This window comes from Rana temporaria, chromosome 5, assembly GCF_905171775.1.
Source record: "Rana temporaria chromosome 5, aRanTem1.1, whole genome shotgun sequence".
In the NCBI taxonomy this organism is placed as follows: Eukaryota; Metazoa; Chordata; class Amphibia; order Anura; family Ranidae; genus Rana; species Rana temporaria.
Window position 1 is genome coordinate 182,950,853 of NC_053493.1, and position 24,258 is coordinate 182,975,110.

The following is a 24,258-nucleotide window of genomic DNA, read 5'->3' on the forward strand; positions in this document are numbered from 1 at the left end:
GTCGTTCTCCGCCCTCATCCTTCCTTCCTACCGAAGGTCATATCCAGTTTTCATTTGAACCAGGATTTGGTATTACCATCCTTCTTCCCTAAACCTACTTCCAGAAAGGAAGGGTTGCTGCATACCTTGGATATTGTCAGGGCCATGAAGGCCTATCTTAAAGCTACAAAGAAGATCCGGAAAACAGATGTGCTGTTCATTCTACCGGATGGGCCCAAGAAGGGGCAGGCAGCTGCAAAGTCCACCATTTCTAGGTGGATTAAGCAATTAATCACTCAGGCCTACGGCTTGAAAGGGTTGCCTCCTCCAGTATCATTAAAGGCTCATTCTACTAGAGCCATGGGCGCCTCCTGGGCAGCACACCACCAGATCTCTATGGCTCAAGTTTGCAAGGCGGCAACCTGGTCTTCTGTCCACACGTTTACAAAATTCTACAAGTTGGACGTAAGAAGGAATACTGATACTGCCTTCGGGCAGGCAGTGCTGCAGGCTGCAGTTTGAGACCCTCGGATTCCGGGGGCTCCTCTTGTTTGAGTTAAATTTAAAATTTAAAATTATTTTTCTCAACTAAGTTGGATTTATTATGATTTGAGTATATCTCTAAATTAAATCCTTTTGTCTTGGAGATGTTCTCCCTCCCCTCATTGTAAGCATTGCTTTGGGACATCCCATACAGTAATGAATGCCGCTCTGTGTCCCGTGATGTACGATAAAGAAAAAGAGATTTTTAATACAGCTTACCTGTAAAATCTTTTTCTTGGAGTACATCACGGGACACAGAGCTCCCACCCCTCTTTTTTGAGGACCATTTTGGGAGGCATACTGCTTGCTACAAAACTGAGGTACTCCTCCTATGGGAGGGGGTTATATAGGGAGGGGCATTTCCTGTTTGAGATTGCCAGTGTCTACACCTGAAGGTACTCCATATAACCCATATAGTAATGAATGCCGCTCTGTGTCCCGTGATGTACTCCAAGAAAAAGATTTTACAGGTAAGCTGTATTAAAAATCTCTTTTTTTCAAGACTGCGTGATCAGGTACATTACTTTTTTCCTGTGCTCAATAAGACGGAGTTTTTGGCTGCCTTCTGTGCGTTATAACTTTGCCTTATGCAGTAAGTGCTATTTTTTCCTTCAGCAACTAATCAATCTCTTTATTGATCTGGAACATGATACTCATTGGGTGCTATGTGTTCCCTATAGCTTGGTCCCTATCTCTCTCCCTATGGTCCGGCCTTTGCCCCTACGCAGCTTAGGTGCCTCGGTGTAGGGCCTTTCACCCCTTGTGGTTTGAGCCGTTCTCAGGGCCTTGGGGCTCTCCAGGATTGGTGTCAGTCTTCCTCCCCATCCGGGATGCCAGGTCAGCGTAGGTCCTTTTCAAATGAAGTTATCTCCTCTATTTGTACTGTGCTGTCTAATATTTATAGTTGAATTCATGATGTATAAATTCTTACATGTTGTTTTCTACTTTGTTCAGAGCTGGTTATATAAATCTGGTCGCTTTCAGAACCCCTGAAGAAGCCGATTGCGGCGAAATATATTGGGTTAAAAAACATCTCAAACCGACCAGCTGTTCAACTTGGGAAATTCCAGCAACCCGAATATCCAAGTTCTGACAAAAATAGTTTTTAAAATGTGTATCATGTGCTGCATGAATTTACAAAATTTTTATATTTTAATAAATTATTAAAAATAAATGTATTTGTGATACTTTAGAATTTATTCTATTTAGCACCGCCAACATCCCATTCCTCCCTTTGTTCTCATTTGTTATACCCAGGGATGAGGTGCGATCTGTATATTTGAGATTGATTGGATCACATTCCTTTTGCCAACTATTTGTTTTTGAGGAGCCACAGGCATGCTTCCTTTAACATTTAGAAGAGCAGCCTGTATCTTCTACTAGTGGTGTTGCTAGTCTGGCATTCCTTAAAGACCCCAACGCTATCAAATCCTTAAAGTGGTTGTAAACCCCCCAAAAGACCTGCAAGACAAAGGCATAATGAGCTAGTTTGCATAGCATACTAGCTCATTATGAAATACTCACCTTAGATCAAATCCCCCACAGTGGTCCTGGCACATTGCTCTGCCCGGCGTCACGTTTACAACCACTTTTAGATGAACCTGTTCTTAATGGTGATAATTTACTCCTCCCAAACTCTACAGAACGATACCCATAAGAATGTGATGTCCGCACCCCCTTTCCACGTCCTTCAATCACATAAAGCGGTAAATTCTGCAAAGCGTTCCCTGAATGACACCTGTGCTAAGCGACCAACCTCTTGTGTTTACAGTTCACCAAGCCAGTTGCTCAGCATTTTGCTTACTCCTGTCAGCACCTTGCTGCTCCATTAGTGACATCTGCCTCCTGCAGACATGCACACACAGCCTCTGACTCCACTCAGAGGGCTTTTGGGAATCCACCTGATTCCCGGGACAGACTTCCTGTCTGTGGGTGGGGCCCTGAGCTATAGTCCAGGTCACAATTAAATAGCTGAACACACAGCTGTGTAATTAGTGTGTCTTTCTCTCTAACATATGGCGTAAACCAGCAATCTTTCCCATCCCTAACAGGACTAAAACTAGGATGCCATTAAAGTTCATGTGCGTAAAAAGGCAGGTGTCCCAATACTTTTAGTAATCTGGTGGTAAAAGAAGCTTAAAATATAATGAATATGTAATTGTGTAAAAAAAAAAAAGAATAATCCACCGTGAAATAAATATGATATAATTAGCAGTGCTAATGCATTTTAAAGGAAAGGAAGGGTACTCCACAACTTATATTATCCTCTGCCAACACCAGCGTCGCCCATCAACACGGTGCAAAAAGTGAAGGCTTACCAGATGCAAAGACCACCTTATTCAGAGTGGTCAGAAGCACATGAAAGGCTTAAGCCCAATGGTAACTCTCCAGACTGATTCCAAAACGAGTTGCCGACGCCACGCCACAGATGAGCATAAAAAATGAGAGAAAGATGGATAGCCACACTCCAAAGACCGTTGAGGTTGTCTTTATTAAACGAACAACAAATACATCACAGGGTTACAGCAATAGAAACAAGGGAACAGCCGACGCATTTCGCACTGGGTTAGTGCTTATTCATGGCCACAGATGAGCTCATCAGTTAAGGTATATCCATGTGAAGCGAACACACTACTTTTAACACAAACCACATAACAAAAACTTTAAGAATAAAATCATACTTCTAAATGTAGACAGGTATGCACATATAGCAGTATTCTCCAAACCAGCAATATCAAAATCCAGACTTACGGTTGCTGTATTTTTATGTACAATCTGATCGTACAATCTCATTCAGATCTATCATCCGTTATGTAGTGCAAGGGCCTGTCTGATTTTGATATACATTGAATAGATTATTCAGCTGGGTCCTCCTTTTCCTTAGCGTTGGTAAATCTAAAGGAAATTGTACAGAGATTGTGCAATTGGATTGTATAGTGTATGGCCATCTTTATACAAGTACATATGAGGGAGCGGTTGGAGACACTCAGCCACCAGGCCTCGTTCACATCTCCGCAGAGCAGGAACACACATTCCCACGTGACTTTTGGGGTGTTTTGGAGCATTACCAATCATTTATAGAGCAGCCCATTCACCTAAAAAATACTTTGTAAATAAAGAACATCACAAATGTGCACACCTGGAGAAATATATATGGACACGTTGGATTACCATTTTAATGTTTATTTCTGAAATGCTGGTTTTGTCATGATATGATTTTCAGTTTGCAAAGTACTGTGTGGCACTGATTTGATATATTTATACATTCATTCACAGGAAACTTTGAATGATGCAGGCGTGTGGGTGGAGCCCTGAATGACCACGCTGTTTTCAAATAGTGACAGCTGGTGTGGGGAGAAGATCCCTAGCCCACTGTCGCAGGGAGGGAAGGAGAGGCTGCAGATGCAGGACCATGTTACCTGTTTCACCCCAAAAATGAGTGGAACACGTAACATGTTTCAAAGGTGAACTTATCCTTTATTTAAAAAAGCAAAACCAGTGGCAGCACTCCACTTTTTCAGAAAAAAAAATGAACTAATGTGGTGTACTTTATCCACAAGTTTGGAACAGTGATTCTTTGCCAAATACATTAGTTCAAACTTGAATTTATCATGCAGATTATGTATTGTATTTTGTATTGGCCTTTTTGTCAAAGACTGTGCATAGTCATGCGTGTATTTTCTTTGCAGGTCGTATTTACAAGTGTCTGTTTACTGGCTCTGTGAGCTCACTACTGACTCTACCGTTGGATATGTTGTCCACGTAAGTTTTTTAAAAGTTCATATTTGTGTCACTGACCCATTGGTACACATATATAGGTCAGTTTTATGGTAAACTCAAATTTAAATAGTATCTACAAAAATGGAGTACGAGTAGACTGGTAATATTTACTCGCCCCCAGCTCACATACCTTTGGGACTTGAGCAATGTTTACATACTTATTTATTTATATATCATGGAGGGGAATTCAGTATGACATTTGGTGTATTCTTGTCTGTATCAGGTGGGAATGGGCTTCCTCTTCCTAGGATACTGACTGGCTTTGATATATCAATAGACAACCATTGTAAAGGTTATTTTTTACCAAATCATCTTCCAGGATGACTTTGAGAGAGAGGCTCCTCTGACCTAGCACAGAAAACGCAAATCCACATTTGTATAAAATACAGGCAATACCTAAGGTACCCTCTGGGGAGTATATATATATATATATATATATATATATATATATATATATATATATATATATATATATATATATATATATATATATATATATATATATATATTCATATTCATATACACACACACACACACACACAGTCCTGATCAAAATTTTAAGACCACTTGAAAAATGGATGGCAAAAAATCATATTTTACATTGTTGGATCTTAAGGTTCCAAGTAGAGCTTCAACATGCAACAAGAAGAAATGAGAGTGAGACCAAACATTTTTTGAGCATTCAATTTAACCACTTAAGACCCGGACCAAAATGCAGCTAAAGGACCTTGCCCCTTTTTGCGATTCGGCACTGCGTCGCTTTAACTGACAATTGCGCGGCCGTGCGACGTGGCTCCCAAACAAAATTGGCGTCCTTTTTTCCCCACAAATAGAGCTTTCTTTTGGTGGTATTTGATCACCTGTGCGGTTTTTATTTTTTGCGCTATAAACAAACATAGAGCGACACTTTTGGGAAAAAAATGCAATATTTTTTACTTTTTGCTATAATAAATATCCCCCAAAAATATATAAAAAAAACTATTTTTCCTCAGTTTAGGCCGATACGTATTCTTCTACCTATTTTTGGTAAAAAAAATTGCAATAAGCGTTTATCGGTTGGTTTGCGCAAAATTAATAGCGTTTACAAAATAGGGTATAGTTTTATTGCATTTTTATGAATTCTTTTTTTTTTTTTACTACTAATGGCGGCGATCAGCGATTTTTTTTTCGTGACTGCGACATTATGGCAGACACTTCGGACAATTTTGACACATTTTTGGGACCATTTAAAATGCATTGTTTGTTGTGAAAATTGCAATTGCAGTTTGGGAGTTAACCACAGGGGGCGCTAATGGGGTTATGTGTGACCTGAAGTGTGTTTACAACTGTAGGGGGGTGTGGCTGTAGGTGTGACGTCATCAATTGTGTCCCCCTATAAAAGGGATGACACGATTGATGGTGCCGCCACAGTTTACACACGGCTCTCCCCGTTCTTCAGCTCCGTGGACCGTTCGCGGGTCCCGGTCACGGAGCTTCGGACCAGGTCGCGGGAGCGTGCCTGCGACCCACGGCTGGGTACTAGTACAGGACGTACCTGTACGTACATGTGCCCAGCCATGTCATTCTGCTGACGTTTGCAGGAGGCGGTCCTTAAGTGGTTTATGAAAACAAGGAATAAACTGAAACAGGCTGTTTTTCAGCTGTTCAAAAGTTTAGGACCACATGCCTTTAAAAGGCCAACTCTGTGCAAAGATGTGGATTCATTGTCATTTTCTGTCAGGTAGTCACACGTTGTGATGGCAAAGGCAAAAAAACTCTCCCTTATTGAACGTGGTCGGGTTGCTGAACTGCATAAGCAGGGTCTCTCATCAAGACACATCAAATTAAGGCCCTTACTGGTGCTGACTGCAGCCCCATAACCATCAGACGGCATCTGAGACTGAAGGGCTTCAAAAACAAAAAACTTCTTCAAAAACCTTGTCTCCTTGAACGCCACAGAACTGCTCGTTTGGACTTTGCAAGAGAGCACCAAACATGGGACATTCAAAGGTGTAAGAAAGTTTTATTCTCTGAGAATTTTTTTTACCTTGATGGTTTCCAACGTTACTGCCATGACAAACAGATCCCACCTGAGATGTTTTCTATGCGCCATAATGGTCTGGGGTGCTTTTTCCTTCAGTGGAACAATGGAGCTTCAGGAAGTGCAGGGGCGTCAAACGGCCACTGGCTATGTCCAGATGTTGCAGAGAGCATTCCTCATGACTGAGGGCCCTCGTCTGTGTGGTACGACTGGGTTTTTCAACAGTACACAATGCCCACAGGACAATGGACTTCTTCCAGGAGAATAACATCACTCTTTTGGCCCATCCCGCGTGTTCCCCTGATCTAATTCCAATTGAGAATCTTTGGGGATGGATGGCAAGGGAAGTTTACAAAAATGGACAACCGTTCCAGTAGAACTGCGTGATTAATCGACGATCGATATTGTGATCTTTTTCCCGTTGCGATTCTTGACACAATTTCACGATCTTTGACATGAAAATAATTTTCTCTCTGCACTTTGGTATGCAAAGAATTTCCTCTCTGCTCTCAGCCAAAAGTCAAAGTCTGGGCAATCTGCCAAGTTTTAAAAAACATTCTTTATCGGTGGAAAGTCAAGTCTAAACATTGTATCACATTGACTTTCACATCAAAAGGAATAAACTTCTGTATGTAAATTAGGAACGTTTAACCACTGTAAGGGGTTAGCTCGGTAGCGGGGTGTGTGACCCTTTTGGATGGGTTCACTACACACTGAATTTATACAGAGGCAGTTGAAGACGGTTGAAAACAAAGATTTTGGTTTATTCTTCCATCTTGCTGGAAACAGGTGCAAGCATCCAAACAGCATAAACAAAATCATACCTAAAATAAACCCTGGCCACTTGGGGCGTCTATCTTCACCACACAGGAACCTGTCTATGGAGTCTGGCACAGCCTAGTGCTGGGCAGACACTGCTGGTCTTACAGCAGAAAAACAATAGTCTTTTTTGCTTTTTATCACACATAAAAATCAATCCTCCTCACCTCGGAAGACTTTCAGTACACTGCTCTCCTTACTCACAAAGCCTCAGGATGCAGCAAATCAGTGGTAATCCTCTGGATTACTTATAGAGGCCTCAATTGCCTCATTCGGAACAGCTGAAGTTTTCCAACGCCCTTAGACCTTTCCTGGCTGCTTTTGCAGCCGACGCCTAATAACAATTGGTGTATTGTCTAAACAAGGCAGAAATGTATGTCCCGTCTGTGACAACAACCACAGATTTACCTGACTTCCTGTCACATACCCCCCATCTTGTTTCAACCCTAGGGTTGGGACACCGGTTGCCAGGCAGGCGTGCACTCGGGACAACCCATCTGCAGTCCCCATTTTAGCACCGGGGCGATGCGTTACCACAAAACTTAATTCCTGGAGGGCCAGGAACCACCTATTTATTCTCCTATTGGTCTCTTTGTTCCTTGCCATCCACTTCAATGGGGCATGATCCGTCACCAGTTCAAACTGTCTACCCACGAGGTAGTACCGGAGAGAATCCAAAGCCCATTTCACAGCCAAACATTCTTTCTCAATGGTGGCATAATTCTCCTCATGGGCCTTCAACTTTCGGCTGAGGTACATAACAGGGTGTTCCTCCCCCTTGATAATCTGAGACAGTACCGCTCCTAAGCCCACATTTGACGCATCTGTCTGAACCACAAAGTCATGTGAAAAATCAGGCAAATTTAAAACTGGCTGACTACATAAGGCCTGTTTTAAAGCCTGAAAAGCTGTTTCTGCTTCGGGAGTCCATTTGATCATGACAGACTCCTTCCCTTTGGTCAAATTGGTCAGGGGAGCAGCCTGTGAGGCAAAATGGGGGATAAAGCGTCGATAATAGCCCGCGATCCCCAAAAATGCACAAACCTGTTTCTTGTTGGTGGGACGTGGCCAATCCTGAATAGCCTCAACTTTGTTTATTTGGGGCTTGATTAGACCTCTTCCAATGGTATACCCCAGATACTTTGCCTCTTCTAGCCAAAGGGTAAATTTTTTTGGATTGGCTGTAAACCTGGCTTTCCAGATGGAATCCAACACAGCCTGAACTTTTGGCAAGTGTGATTCCCAATCCTCACTGTGGATGACAACGTCATCGAGGTATGCAGCAGCATAGGCTCGATGAGGCCGAAGGGTCTTATCCATGGTGCGTTGAAATGTGGCGGGAGCATGCTGTAACCCAAAAGGCATCCTCCGATATTGGAAAGATCCGTCTGGAGTTACAAATGCTGTTTTTTCGCTAGCCGACTCCGAGAGAGGAATTTGCCAATAACCCTTGGTCAGGTCTAACGTTGTCATGTACCGGGCAGTGCCTAGGCGATCAATCAGTTCATCTATGCGGGGCATAGGATAGGTGTCAAACTTAGTGATTTTATTCAGGCGGAGAAAGTCATTACAAAACCGCCAACTTCCATCTGGTTTGGGCACTAAGACAATGGGACTGGACCAATCACTATTTGACTCTTTTCTATCACCCCCAGCTCAAGCTTTTTTTTTGACTTACTGGCGAATTGCCTTTTACCGGGCTTCTGGAATTCTATAAGGCTTCAACTTGACCTTATACCCTGGTGTGGTGATAATGTCATGTTCAACTCCGGAGACCCAACCTGGCAGGTCTGAAAACTTCTCCTTATTACGGAGCACAAATTCTTTAACCTCCTGTTTTCTGAGTTTTGGATAGTCTCCACAATCCCAACTTCAGGGACAGCCAGGTTAAATGGAGCAGAAAATCGGGTAGTCTTAGCGACCAAGGACTCTCTATCCTTCCATGGTTTCAGCAAGTTCACGTGATAGAGCTGCTCAGGTTTTCGCCTTACCGGTTGGCTAATTTTATAATTCACCACTCCCATTTTTTTCAACACTTCATATGGACCCTGCCATTTGGCTAGGAATTTACTTTCGACCGTGGGTACCAGCACCAATACCATATCACCAGGTGAAAAAGAACGGACCTGGGCCCCACAATTGTAAATCCTTTGAGCCAATTGGGCTTGGGCTAAATGTTCCTTCACAATCGGCATCACTTGGGCAATTCTATCTTGCATTTGGGCCACATGTTCAATCACACTTCGATGAGGGGAACTCTCACTCTCCCATGTTTCCCTGGCAATGTCCAGTAGGCCCCGGGGGTGCCTCCCATACAGTAGCTCAAACGGAGAGAACCCTGTGGACGATTGGGGAACCTCTTATTGCAAACATCAGATAAGGGAGCAGATAATCCCAATTCTTTCCGTCTTTATCCACCACCTTCCTCAACATTTGTTTTAAGGTTTTATTAAACCTTTCCACTAACCCGTCTGTTTGAGGGTGATATACTGATGTACGTAATTGGTTCAGACTCAGAAGAACCACCTACTGGGGAATCTGGGCAGTCCCAGAGTTCCCAGAATTTTGGGAAATCCCTTGCCACAATGGCGTCGTGGCAGTTTTGGGAGCTAAACCCACCTGGTGACACAAGTTAGAGGGAGGTTTCAAAGAAAACCGTAGTCACCGGATATTCTCGAGTGTCCCCATGTACACAAACAAAAGCCATTTTCCTAGGATGTAAGGTTTTTCCCACCCCTAGATCACTTTTCACTGAAGTGACCAGGCTACCTGAATCCAACAATACCGCAACATTTTTACCATCTAAGCACATTCTATAAAAAGGTTTCTCATTTTCCTTTACTGCAGTGCATGTGGTTGCAAAAAGGGACTGTCGTCTCTCGGTCAGAAAGTCACACTGCATGGGTTCATCACCCACTGGGCAAACCGCTGCTACATGTCCCTCTTCCCGGCAACGGTAACAAATCAACTTTCTGGTCCTCTCCTGTGGGATGGGTCTTCCAGGCCGCTCTCGCCAAACATTAGCAGTAGTCCTGATAATTCCTCTAGCTGCTCCTTGGTACCTCTCTCCACCCCCATCCCTTGATGCAGTCTTACCTATAGGTGGGGAGGGTCTGGTCTTGGGGTGAAAAGTCTGTGCGTCTCTGGTGGAAGAGGACAAATTCTCTGTTCGGTACCTTTCGACCAGGTCTACAAGTTTGTCTGCAGTTTCCGAACCACCATGGTTCACCCATTCCTGCAGGGTGTTGGGAAGAGACCTAAGAAATTTGTCCATGACTACTCGCTCCAAAATTTTTGGTCCGGATAAAGTTTCTGGCTGCAGCCATTTCCTAGCCAAATGGATGAGGTCATACATCTGCGACCGAGGTGGCTTCCTCTGCTGATAACTCCAATTGTGGACCCGCTGAGCACGGACATCCAGGGTTACATCGAAACGTGACAATATTTCCTCTTTTAATCGATCATAGTTTTTCGCGTCTGCCAGCTCCAAATCAAATTATGCCTTTTGGGCTTCTCCAGATAATAGGGGGGCCACTAGTCCAGCCCACTGTTCTTTAGGCCAACTCTCTTTCCGCTGCTCTCTCAAACTTCGTCAGAAACTTCTCAGGGTCCTCATCTGCAGTCATCTTTGGCAATAAGTGTTGTACCCGAAAAGTCGGTATGTTACTGGCCTGACTCCCAGCCTCGGTCTGCTGTCTCTGAAGCTGTTTCACGATGGCCTCCATTTGCTGCTGGTGTCTCTGTTCCAAGCCTGCAATGCTCTCTCGGTGAGCTGCAAGGCTCTCTTGGCGAGCCTGTTGTTGAGCTGCCTGAGCCTGTTGTTGAGCTGCCATGCTCTCTTGGTGAGCCTGTTGTTGAGCTGCGTGAGCCTGTTGTTGCACTGCAAGGCTTCGCTGCAAACCTGCATTCGTCTGCTGTTGATTTGCATTTGCTATAGCCAGCTGTTTCAGTATCTCCTCCATTTTGGGTTTACTTTAACTGCCCACATTCTCCACCATGTGTAAGGGGTTAGCTCGGTAGCGGGGTGTGTGACCCCTTGGATGGGTTCACTACACACTGAATTTATACAGACAGGCAGTCGAAGACGGTTGAAAACAAAGATTTTGGTTTATTCTTCCATCTTGCTGGAAACAGGTACAAGCATCCAAACAGCATAAACAAAATCAAACATAATAAACCCTGGCCACTTGGGGCATCTATCTTCACCACATAGGCTGTGCCAGACCCCATAGATAAGTTCCTATCTAATATTTAGGGACTCATTAATGACAGGAATAGTACCACTGGATTGGCGCAGGGCCAATGTGGTGCCCATATTTAAAAAGGGAGCAGCGTGGCTGTGGACGTGATATATTTGGATTTTGCAAAAGCGTTCGATACAGTTCCCCACACACGGCTCATGTGTAAGGTAAGGTCTACAGGATTGGATATATCAGTTTGTAAATGGATAGAAAACTGGCTGAAAGACAGAATTCAGAGAGTAGTGGTTAATGATTCTTACTCTGAATGGTCCAATGTTATCAGTGGTGTACCCCAAGGTTCAGTGCTGGGACCCTTACTTTTCAATATATTTATAAATGATATTGGGTCTGAGATCAAAAGTAACATTTCTGTCTTTGCAGATGACACCAAGCTATGCAGTGGAATAACGTCCTTGCAGGATGTCGCCAATTTACAAGCCGACCTCAATGCTCTGTCTAATTGGGCGACTGAGTGGCAGATGAGGTTTAATGTTGATAAATGTAAAGTTATGCACTTAGGGACTAAGAATATGCATGCATCATACATACTAGGGGGAGTACAACTGGGGGATCTGTAATGGAGAAGGAGCTGGGGGTCTTGGTAGATCATAAGCTCAATAATAACATGCAATGCCAAGCTGCGGTTTCCAAAGCGAGCAAAGTCCTTTCTTGTATTAAGAGAGGTATGGACTCCAGAGACAGAGATATAATGTTGCCCCTGTACAAATCATTAGTAAGACTTCATCTGGAATATGCAGTTCAGTTTTGGGCACCAGTTCTCAAAAAGGATATCAGGGAACTGGAGAAAGTGCAGAGAAGGGCAACCAAACTGATAAGAGGCTAAGAGGCATGGAGGAGCTCCGCTATGAGGAAAGATTAGAGGAACTGAATTTATTCACTCTTGAGAAGAGGAGAATTAGGGGGGATATGATCAACATGTACAAATATATAAGAGGTCCATACAGTGGACTTGGTGTTGAGTTATTCACTTTACAGTCAACACTGAGGACAAGAGGGCACTCTTTACGTCTAGAGGAAAAGAGATTTCACCTCCAAATAAGGAAAGGTTTCTTCACAGTAAGAGGTGTGAAAATGTGGAACAGACTCCCTCCATAGGTGGTTCTGGCCAGCTCAGTAGATTGCTTTAAGAAAGGCCTGGATACTTTCCTAAATGTACTAAGATTTGTAGGTAAAGTTGATCCAGGGTAAATCCGATTGCCTCTCGGGGGATCAGGCAGGAATTTTTTCCCCTGCTGTAGCAAATTGGATCATGCTCTGCTGGGTTTTTTTTTGCCTTCCTCTGGATCAACTGTGGGTATGGAGTTGGGTGTATGGGATTGTACTGTGTTTTTTATTTTTATTTTTTGTGGTTGAACTGGATGGACTTGTGTCTTTTTTTCAGCCTGACTAACTATGTAGCCTAGTGCTGGACAGACACTGCTGGTCATACAGCAGAAAAACAATAGTATTTTGATTTTTATCACACAGAAAAATCAATCCTCCTCACCTCCTCAGAAGACTTTCAGTACACTGCTCTCCTTACAAAGCCTCAGAATGCAGCAAATCAGTGGTAATCCTCTGGATTACTTATAGAGGCCTTAATTGCCTCATTCTGAACAGCTGAAGTTTTCCAACGCCCTTAGAACTTTTCTGGCTGCTTTTGCAGCCGACGCCTAATAACAATTGGTGTATTGTCTAAACAAGGCAGAAATGTATGTCCCGTCTGTGACAACACCCACAAATTTACCTGACTTCCTGTCACACCACTTAAACACCAAACCTTTTTCTGACAGCTCTTTTCAAGTTAAAATATTTTATTTTTTTCCTAGAAAATCAATTGGAACCTCAAACATTATATCATTTTTTAGTAGAGACCCTAGAGAATAAAATGGCGGTTGTTGCAATATTTTATGTTGCACTGTATTTGCGCAGCAGTCTTATTAAATGCCATTTTTTTGTAAAGATACTTTAATGAATTAAAAATAAACTAGCCAGTAACGTTAGTTATAAATGTAAAAGATTTTATGCCGTGAGAATCGTGATCTTCATTCTAAGCAAAGAAAATTGTGATTCTCATTTTGGCCAGAATCGTGCAGCTCTAAGTTCCAGACAGTAGATGGCCTTCGTGCAACTGTCTTCACCACTTGGAGAAATGTTCCCACTCACCTCATGGAAACGCTTGCATCAAGCATGCCGAAACACATTTTTTTAAGTGATCAACAATAACGGCGGAGCTACTCATTACTGAGTTCATGTTTGGAAGCTGGATTTCTGTTTTGGGGGGGGGTTTGAGTTTTGTTTTGGAGGTGTGGTCCTAAACTTTTGATCAGCTGAAAAACAGCCTGTTTCAGTTTATTCGTTGTTTTCATTAAATTGAATGCTCAATAAATGTTTTGTCTCACTCTCATTTCTTCTTGTTGCATGTTGAAGCTCTACTTGGAACCTTGTTAAGATGTAAAATATGACTTTTTGCCATTTTTCAAGTGGTCTTAAATTTTTGATCAGGACTGTGTGTGTGTGTGTGTGTGTGTGTGTGTATATGTATGTATATATATATATATATATATATATATATATATATATATATATATATATATATATATATATATATATATATTTATATTATATTATTTTCTCAAAATGTCAAGTCCTGAGCTACTAGCCAGACCTTCAGAGTTACTAGTCACATGTTGCCCCACCCAAACCCTACCTTACCCGTCCCCTAAACACACCCTTGTAAATTATCTTATAAAATAACACTGTAAAATGTTTTATTCAGAATTAAGTTACAAAAATAAATAACCCCCAGTACACCTCTACCGCTCCAACGCCTCCTGCAGTACACCTCGCTCTACCTTCAACACCTTCTCCAATTCCTCCCCTCTCCATTACACCTATGTCTTCAATCCCTTCTCCCCCTAGCACACCTCTATACCTATAATTCCTCTTCCCAGTATGTCTCTGCCTTCAATGCCCCCCCCCCCCCCCAGCACACCTAGTCTTCCAACCTCCCTTCATCAGCGTACCTATGCCTCTAATTCTGCCCCCTCCCCCCCATTATATCATACCTATGCCTCCCCTCCATTATATGGTATGATGGATGGGGGAGGGGGGCGGTATTGGAGGCATAGGTATGATAGAATGGGGTAGAATTGGAGGCATGGGTATGATTTGGGGGAGCGGGGGGCAGAATTGGAGGCATAGGTATAATGCATTGGGGTGGGGGGTGATTTAGACCTATGCCTCCAATTACCCCCCCAAAACATATATGTTCTCTCAATCCCCCCTTACTCCCAGCAAACTTCTTGTTCAATCCCCCAATGCCTCCAGAACCTCACAGCAGACTGTCACATTATCACATACCATTGTCCTGCAGCCATAGGGGTTAGGCATCGGTGCACTCCTTGGATGTGTGGGAGGTGGCGAGGTGCTGTCCCAAGCGGAGGTGGAAAGGGGCGGCCCCCGGCTGGTAGATTTATTTTCACAAATCTGCTGCTAACCTGTGCAGGACGGAGATGTGTGGAAGGTGGTTGGCAGAAGGACTGAGATCACTGGAGCGGAGCCATCCAATCTTCCCAGCCTGGTGTGGTGAGAGGGCGGTTGCCAAAAGTTATATAAAACGATTAACACGCTTTAGACTAGTGATGGCAGTTTTGCTACTTGAGTCCAACTGGGCCTTAAAGCCTATACCTCATTAGGTGTTAACTAACGGTTGGGGTATTCTTTCACAAGAGGAAGTTAAGTGTGTTGCATAACTGGAGTTGCTGTTATCCATCATCTTGAGTTACTAGACCATCTGCTGAACCTTTGGATTACAAACACTGCAGTATAATAGCTAGCAGAAGAAAGAAGACAAGAGACTATACCATCACTGTAAGGCTTTGTGTTTCTGCTGCATTACACAAGGGAGCCCTGGATAAACTATCTTGTGTTATATTGTTTAATAACCTTGCATAGTGTGCCTTGCGGCCGTGCTGGAAGTGGGAAAATGCCCAGTGTCAAAACCTTAACACTCTGAGCATTAGTCCCACTTGGAGACTCGCCTGCGAGAGCCATTCAATTGACCTTTGGGTGATAATTACCCACGTATACCTGGTTCATTATTGTGTTACGTTTGTGTGTCAATATTATTGAAACTTCTGTTTGACCAGCCTTCAGTAAACTTAGTCTGGTTTAAGTACAACCTGGTGTGGGGATTATTTATTCTCAAAGCAGGTGGCGGAGCGGATACCCAGGTGAATAATAGAGGAATAATATATGTATATTGTTATTATTGGTGTTCCTCGTCTTTGGGTTTTACACCAACACTGTTACACAGCTGTGTCAAGAGGGTTGAGAAATTTCTCAGGGGGAGCAAAAGCAGAGTACAGGCCCAACCAATTTGCAGCTTCTTCGGGGGTAAGTGATAGATAGATATATATATATATATATCTATCTATCTATCTATCTATCTATCTATCTATCTATCTATCTATCTATCTATCTATCTATCTATTATACATCTATTATACACGCATAAAAGTATTTAGTCAGCCGCCAATTGTGCAAGTTCTCCCACTTAAAGATGATAGAGGCCTGTAATTGTCATCATAGGTATACCTCAACTATGATAGACAAAATGTGGAAACAAATCCAGACAATCACATTGTCTGTCTGATTTGGAAAGAATTTATTTGCAAATTATGGTGGGAAATAAGTATTTGGTCAATATCAACAGTTAATCTCAATACTTTGTTATATATCCTTTGTTGGCAATGACAGAGGTCAAACGTTTTCTGTAAGTCTTCACAAGGTTGTCGCACACTATTGCTGGTATGTTGGCCCATTCCTCCATGCAGATCACTGCTCTAGAGGAGATGTTTTGGGGCTGTTGCTGGGCAACACAGACTTTCAACTCCCTCCAAAGGTTTTCTATGGGGTTGAGATCTGGAGACTCCAGGACCTTGAAATGCTTCTTACGAAGCCACTCCTTCGTTGCCCGGGCGGTGTGTTTGGGATCATTGTCACGCTGAAAGACCCAGCCACGTTTCATCTTCAATTACCTTACTGATGGGAGGAGGTTGCACTCAAAATCTCACAGTACATGGCCCCATTCATTCTTTCATGTACACAGATCGGTCATCCTGTTCCCTTTGCAGAGAAACGGCCCCAAAAGCATGATGTTGCCACCCCCATGCTTCACAGTAGGTATGGTGTTCGATGTTTGCAACTCAGCATTCTCTCTCCTCCAAACACGACGAGTTGTGTTTCTACCAAACAGTAATACTTTGATTTCATCTGACCATATGACATTCTCCCAATCCTCTTCTGGATCATCCAAATGCTCTCTAGCAAACCTCAGATGGGCCCGGACATGTACTGGCTTAAGCAGGGGGACACGTCTGGCACTACAGGATCAGAGTCCCTGGCGGCATAGTGTGTTACTGATGGTAGCCTTTGTTACGTTGGTCCCAGCTCTCTGCAGGTCATTCACTTGGTCCCCCCATGTGGTTCTGGGATTTTTACTCATCGTCCTTGTGATCATTTTGGCCCCACGTATTGAGACCTTCCGTGGAGCCCCAGATGACAAGTGGGTTATGTTCCATGTTTACAGGAGAGGACTAGGCAGAAACATGTTGGATAATTAAATACATTTAACAGCCCCGCCCAGGGGGTGGTCCCTCGAGACATAACTTTCCTCACTGCAGGATGCAGCCTCAGTTTCATTCTGCCTAGCAAAGGAGAAGGACGTATGGCTCCCTTTGGGCCCAGCGCCCTGAGGAGAAATTTTATTTATTTTGTTTTATTTTACCTTTTCTTGAATCTTCTTTCAACTGTCGGCTGAGACAGGCTGGATAATATAGATCCTTGTAGTCTACTCAGTCTGACCAGCAAGCGTGGGCACACCAATGCAAAGAGGCTGGGTCTGCCACGCCATACCCCATGGCTCCTGGGGTGGCCGGCGAGCTTTGCTCCGAGGTCCACATATGACTGGGCTGTGTTGTTGTCTCACTCACAGTGGACCGGGCCGACAGCTACCTCCATTGCGGTTGTAGTTCTGTCAGGAATGCATCAGCGAGTCCTCACTCGGACGGTTAAGTACAGTCCCTCCCGCTTCGGTGGGTTTTTACGGCTGGGCATTTCTGGGGTTCGGGAGTCCTCTTCTCCTCCCTTCCCTGCTCCTTTCCCCTGCTACATTGCTAAGGCACGCTGTCCGGGGGGGGGCTTACTGAGGGGGCTGTGTTATCTGGCACTTTTTATTGTTTTATACTGGGTTTTCCTGTGGGGGTTTTCACTGTAAAAGCCCTAGGAGGCTTTTCCTGTTAAAAATGCGGCGTTTTGCTGCTGTTTGGCCATCGCTGGCACCATTTTCTGGGAGGTTTTCATTTACATTGAAAACTCCCATTGGCGGACATTTTGTCGTAGCCACATCATGTGCAGTGGTCGGACATTTTTCCTGTGGTTGCGTTCTGAACACTCGGCGGCCATCTTTGTGCAGTCCTGACCCCTAGTGCTGTATCCTACGGCGCACACAGGTCCCTGCAGACGCCGCACATTTCCTTCACGGTTCTTTTCCTCTCCACACGCCATGTGCTAAGAGCGGTCGGTGGCGCTGGGCAGTCTACTCCTGAGGTGAGTCCCCTGGGTACCCCTGGTCAGCACAGCAAGTGGGTAAGATGCCCTGTATAGGGCCCTGGGAGCTTCAGTTTTTTGTAAAGACAGGTGACTTGCATCTATTACATACACACTATGTAAATGTCTTTTATATTTGGAGTCAGTATCTGGTCCTTCCCCAACATGCTGGTGGCAGCAGCAGGTGTTAGCACCTGGGATTCCCACGGAGACTTGATTGTTAGCCCTGGACACTTTTGTGCCAGGGTGGGGGCGGACTGCAGACGGGCGGGGGTTAAAAGAGTGCCCCCCCTCCCTCCGTTATCCCCTGGGCAATGCTCTGTTATGGAGCCACAGACCAGGTACCTGGGTCAGTGCAGGATAAGGCATTTATGGGTGCGCTTCTCACTGCTGTAAGGGACACTCTTAAGCTGGATAGTGCAGCTGGATTTCCGCTGAGGGTTCGTTCTTTTTTGGATCACACAAATCAGACCGCTCTGTGTAGGTTCTTTCCTTCTGTACCCTTTTTTAAGATGCGGAATGAGAAAAGCCGCTGAGGGCTTTTGTAGTCCCTCACCGCCTGGCGGTTCAGTGCCCCTTTGAGGAGAGCTCTTTCAAGAGGTGGGCTTCTTCTCCGGTGGTGGACCCTCCAGGTGTCATGTATAGGTGACCACTCTCCCTATTGCGGGAGTCTCCGCTTGTATGGATCTGACTGTTAGAAGATCCAAAGTACTGTTTACCATGCTGGGGTCTGACTTGTGGCCTATTGCGGCCACTGCTCTGGGGTCTCAGTCGCTCTCGGAGTGAGCATTTTGCAGTGGAGGAGCACCGACTCACTGGGATGCTACGTCAGTGACGTCACCACGCTGAGGAGGAGGGCTCCTTTCTTGCTGGCCGGCACTTGCTTTTTTATCGTATATGCTGTTTTAAGTTCTTCTGAATGCGAGTACATCTGTTTGTTTTATGGAGTTACGCTATGTGCGCCTTTCTTTCCATTTGCCTCTAAATGAACTTGTTGGATTGACTGGTATCGTTCATCTGGGACCAATTTGCTCCACTCGGGATCCCTAAGGAGCCAAAGGCCGTGGCTGGGTTACAGCCAATTGATCGTATTGCTTGCCTTCTGGTAAGCTGCTTATTACGGTGGAGGGTTCACATACATTGCCTATATGTCACCTGGTGGTGTGGAATGCTAGATTTATTCCTACAGCACATTAACTTCCATGAAGCTATATCCAGTTGCCTAAGGGATAAAATTACTCCTGCATGGACTGTCATACAGTGGTTTTATATGATGTATAGGGACTATTTTTATCATACTTTCAGAGTTTGTCATCAATGTTTTAAATTCTGTGGCACTGCTTTTTTTGTCCTTTTATTGCTATTTGTGTATCACACGCCAGCTGCTGCCTATAGTGTGTGGAATTACTTGCATAGTAGCGCAGTTTTTGTTTTTCCTGTTTGCTCACTGACACCAATCTGCCTGGAGCTTGCATTGTCGCTCCCTGTGTCTGCGTGGGTTTCCTCCAGGTACTCCAGTTTCCTCCCACCCTCCCTTCCTCGTGTCTTCCTCGTTCGACTTGTTGGTCTGTTTTGGGCAGTGTGGGACTTGCTAAGCTGCGGGGTAATTTTACCTTTTCTTGCAGGACAGGAGGTTTGGGGTTTTCTATGGGCCCCCGGCCTGAATACCTTTGTGAACATTGGGTAGTTCCGCAGGGATGCATACATGCATGTCCCATTTTGCACATGTCAGAATTTTCTGTGCTTCTTGATGGCGGAGGGCTTCTGTCAGTCTGTGGCCCTCCCTTTTGATCTGGCGTCGGCACCAAGGATTTTCACCTAGGAGCTCGCAATTATCCTAGCTTTGTTGGGACAGCGAGGCTTTGCCTCGTGGGCTACTTGAACGACCTTCTGAGAGCAGCTTCTGTCTCGGACCTAGTGGATGTGTTTATAGCCATTCAGGCCCTCTGAAGTTTCAGGTGGGTGCTAAACATTTGGAGCCGGTCCTGGTTCCGACTCAACGGTGGAGTATCTAGGGTTGATGCAGACTCTTCGGTGGCGAAGGTCCTTCTTCCCCTGGAGAAATGCAGGCTGCCGTATTGACCATGTCTGTGTATTACATCAGAGAGTGGATATAGATATCTATAGTATAATATAATGTTCTATAATAGTTAAACATTGGTTCTTTGATAGTCCTTTTCTTGCTAATTTTGTCCCTGTTGGAGAATGTTCACTTTTCTCACTTGCCACACATGAACACAACAATAAAACCTGATAACTTCAAATAAACTTTTGGCCTTTGACATGTTACAATTTGCTGTACAAACTCCTTTAGATGAACTGAGAATTGGGCTCCGTTCTGTAAGCCTTTCTAAAAAATCTATTTTATTGAATTGGGAAGACCTTCAGGCTACTTTAGACTTACCGGTAGTATGCATGGTCAGGTTAAGAGAAGTGAATGTGTATTGAGAGTTACTGTACATTAACATTTTCTTTTAAAAAGGGTACATTATATTAAAATGCTGAGGTATATTATAAAAACTGATCCTAAATATCAGGGTATTGCTTGGAAAAGGAATAACCTACTGTACACAGTGTGCACATAATTGTCAGTATAGCATCACTTTTTTCACATAAAGTATTGTTTATTTTGGCGAGCACATTCATTTTAGTTGTTGCATTGTCTTGCTGGTGACCCCACAATGGGGATAAAATGGGATTTTATACTAACCGTAAAATCCTTTTCTCTGAGTTCATGGACGGACACAGCCTTAATCTTGACAACGTGGGAAATAGCCTTCCTTTAGGAGTGACTAGGCAGAAAGTGTTAACAACTTCAAAGCTGAACAGCCCCGCCCAGGGTGCGCTCCTACTGACTATATCCCCTAAGCCTGCACCAAGCAGTTCAGTTCGTAGCAAGCAGTACAAACCTAAAAACAAAGGGGTGGGTGCTGTGTCCATCCATGAACTCAGAAAAAAGGATTTTACGGTGAGTATAAAATCCCATTTTCTCTTTAGTTCATGGACTGACACAGCCTTAATCTTGACAACGTGTAACGTCCCAAAGCAGTGTCAAAATGAGGGGTGGGAACAGCATAAAATTAATCTTCACCCTAAAACAAAACAGAGCTCCTCAACTGAGGAGTTGTAAATCTAAACAACCGCCTACAAAATTTTGCGGCCGTAGAAGCATCCGCAGATGCACTCACATCAACTTGTAAAGTTTAGTGAAAGTGTGAGTGGGCAACCAGGTCGCCGCCTTACACACCTGGGAAGCAGACACTTGATGTCAGAAAGCCCAAGAGGCACCATTGCCCTGGTCGAATGCATCGTGACAGGGAGGCGCCTGACCCTTTATCGCGTAAGCCTGATCAGGATCTGTCGGATCCACCTCGAAATGGCAGCCGATGAGACCGCTGGGCCCTTCTTGGGACCAGCCACCGAAACAAACAGTAACAGACACGTATATTCTCGGAGCTCGGACAAAGTCCAAGGAATGCCACGTCGTCTCCTTAGGATTCGACGATGAAAACACAAGGATGGCAGTACAATGTCTTCCTTGAGATGGAAGGTTGAAATGACCTTAGGAAGAAAAGAAGGCTGCGGACGCAGCACCACCTTATTCTTGTGGAAGATCAGATAGGGAGCCTTTCATGACAAGGCTGCCAGCTCAGAACCCGTCTTAACTGACATAACAGCCACCAAAAGGACAACTTTCTGAGAAAGTGTCAACAAGGGAACTTCCCTAATGTTCTCAAACAGTGGTTTCTGAGGCACCTAGAGGTCATGCCATTAAGGGCCATTGACTAAAGCAGGATGGACCTATGGGACCTTGTGACAGCAGGTCCCCTCGTAGCGGTAGACGCAGGGGTGTATTTAGGTTTTGTGCTGCCCTAGGCCTGACTAAACTCGTGCACCCCCTAATTTACATATGACCCACCCCTTGCTGTCAAGACCACACCCCTTGCGGTTTAAGACCCACCCTGACATTTTCAAGTGGGGACACTAGTTCTGATGGTCTGGGGGGGGGGGGGGCGATGGATTCCCTTAATTTGCATAGATTTCCTCACTTCCTGTTTGGCTATGAGACATGAAGTGAAGGGAAATCTCTGCAATGGGACAGGGATGGTAAAAAATCAGAAGCAACGCCAACCGCCCACATACTGGAAGCAGTGCGGTCGATTTATAGGGGCGCTAAACTAATTTGCCTAACAGTGTAGCGCAAGCCGGCGGGAACACTGTCCGTGCTGCCCCCCTGCAAAGTGCTGCCATAGGCCTTGGCCAAGATACAGCATTGGGTGGACGCCAAGGGACGCCTGCTACTCAAATCCCCACAGAGGTAGTGGAGGATGGACCGGAGGGGCCGCATGCCGAACCCCCTGTACAAACGTTCTCACTAGAGAGTGAGCCGCCAAGGGTCATTGAAAAAAGACAGCCAGGGCAGATATCTGCCCCCTAATTGTACTTAAAGCAAATTTTTGGCCCGCCCCACGCTGTAAGAACAGTAGGACTCTGGGAACCAAATAAGCACGCGGATGTCCCTTCATTTCCTCTTGAATGGATATGTAGGTCTTCCAAGTGCGATAGTAAATCTTTCTGGAGGACGATTTCCGAGCACTCCTCATGGTAGAGATCACGGAGTCTGACAGGTCCTGGTCTCTTAGCACCTGGCTCTCAATAGCCCTGCTAATGGCAGGGCAGCCAGTGACTGTAAAACAGGATGGCATATGGAACCTAGAGACAGCAGGTCCTTTTCTAGCAGTAGACGCCAAGGGACGTCTGCTACTAGACCCACTAGGTCGGCGTACCAAGGACGCCTAGGCCAATCCGGAGCAATTAGTATCATTGGAATCCCCTCTCTGCGAAGCAGATGAGGTAGCTTTAGAGGGAAGGCATAGGCATAGGAAGGCATCTGTTGCGTCTGCCTATGGGTCTCTTAAACTGGCCACAAACCTCAATACCTTCCGATTGAGTCGAGACGCCAGGAGATCTACGTCTGGCGTGCCCCATCTTGGGCAAAGGAGCTGAAACACATCCGGGTGCAGAGACCATTCTCCTTGGTCCAGCATCTGGCGACTCAGTAGGTCGCCTGCCAGTTTTCCACGTCCGGAATGTATACGGCCGACAGGGCCAGTACGCTCCTTTCTGCCCACCTTAGGGTGTGAGTGACCTCTGACGCTGCAGCCGAGCTTCTTGTTCCTCCTTGATGGTTGACATATGCCACAGCAGTGGCGCTGTCCGACTGGATCCTGACCGGACGCCCTTGTAGCCTCAGAATATGTGAAGAGGCACAGCCTGATCACACGAAATTCCAAGACATTGATCCGCAAGTGGGGATCCTCTGGAGACCAGCGACCCTGGGTTGACATAACCCCCCAGACTCCACCAAACTGGTAAGGCTGGCGTCCGTCGTGATGACTATCCAGTGAAAGGGAAGGAACGACTTCCCGGACAGAAGTGCCGGTGAGGTCAGCCACCAAAGGGAGGTCCTGACCAGGTGGCTCACCCGGATTTGATATTCCAGGGATGATGGGCGCTTGTCCCATCTGGACAGAATTTTCTTCTGTAGCACTCGCGTGTGAGATTGAGCATATGGTACCGCCTCAAAGGAGGCCACCATGAGGCCCAGGACTCGCATGCAAAAGCGGAGTGACGACCATTTCTGAAATGTCAATTGCCGCACCGCAGCCCGAAGGGTCTGCAACTTTTCTACAGGTAAACAATCCTTTGCCTCTGAGGAGTCCAGAATCAACCCCAGATATACTAGGCGTTGAGTCGGTACCATTACTGACTTCTGAATGTTCAGTACCCAACCAAAGTGTCTGAGGGTTTGACAGGTTGTAGACACACTCGCCTCTAATTCTGAGGCTGAAGCGGCCCTCAAGCAGGTCGTCCAAGTAGCCCACGATAGCGATGCCATGTTGTCTTAGTAGGGCGAGAATTGGGGCAAGCACCTTGGTGAACACCCTTGGTGCCGATGCCAGGCCAACGGGGAGAGCCACAAATTGATGGTGGTCTTACCCGACCGCAAAGCGCAGAAGTCTCTGCTTTGTGCATATGGGGACATGTAAATAGGCATCCCTGATGTCCAAGGATGCCAGAAAGTCCCCCGGCTGAGGGGCAGTGACGACAGATTGAAACGGTTCCATCCAGAATCTTTGTACCTTCACGAAGCAATTGAGGGCCCTGAGGTCCAGAATTGGGCCAACGCCCTCCTTCTTTGGTACTATGAACAGATTGGAGTAAAACCCTGATCCTGTACTGGGACAGTAATAACCACCCCGC

General features: G+C 45.1%; 1 protein-coding gene across 4 annotated transcripts in view; it reads left to right on the top strand.

The window, feature by feature from the left end:
* MARCHF6 (membrane associated ring-CH-type finger 6) overlaps positions 1-24,258 on the top strand; it is a 1,325,445-nt gene that overhangs the window by 282,115 nt on the left and 1,019,072 nt on the right. For all 4 annotated transcript variants that reach the window (XM_040351967.1, XM_040351966.1, XM_040351964.1 and 1 more), the window contains exon 5: positions 4,212-4,284. In XM_040351967.1, coding sequence (XP_040207901.1) covers positions 4,212-4,284 — 73 coding nt within the window. The remainder of the gene's footprint in view (positions 1-4,211; positions 4,285-24,258) is intronic.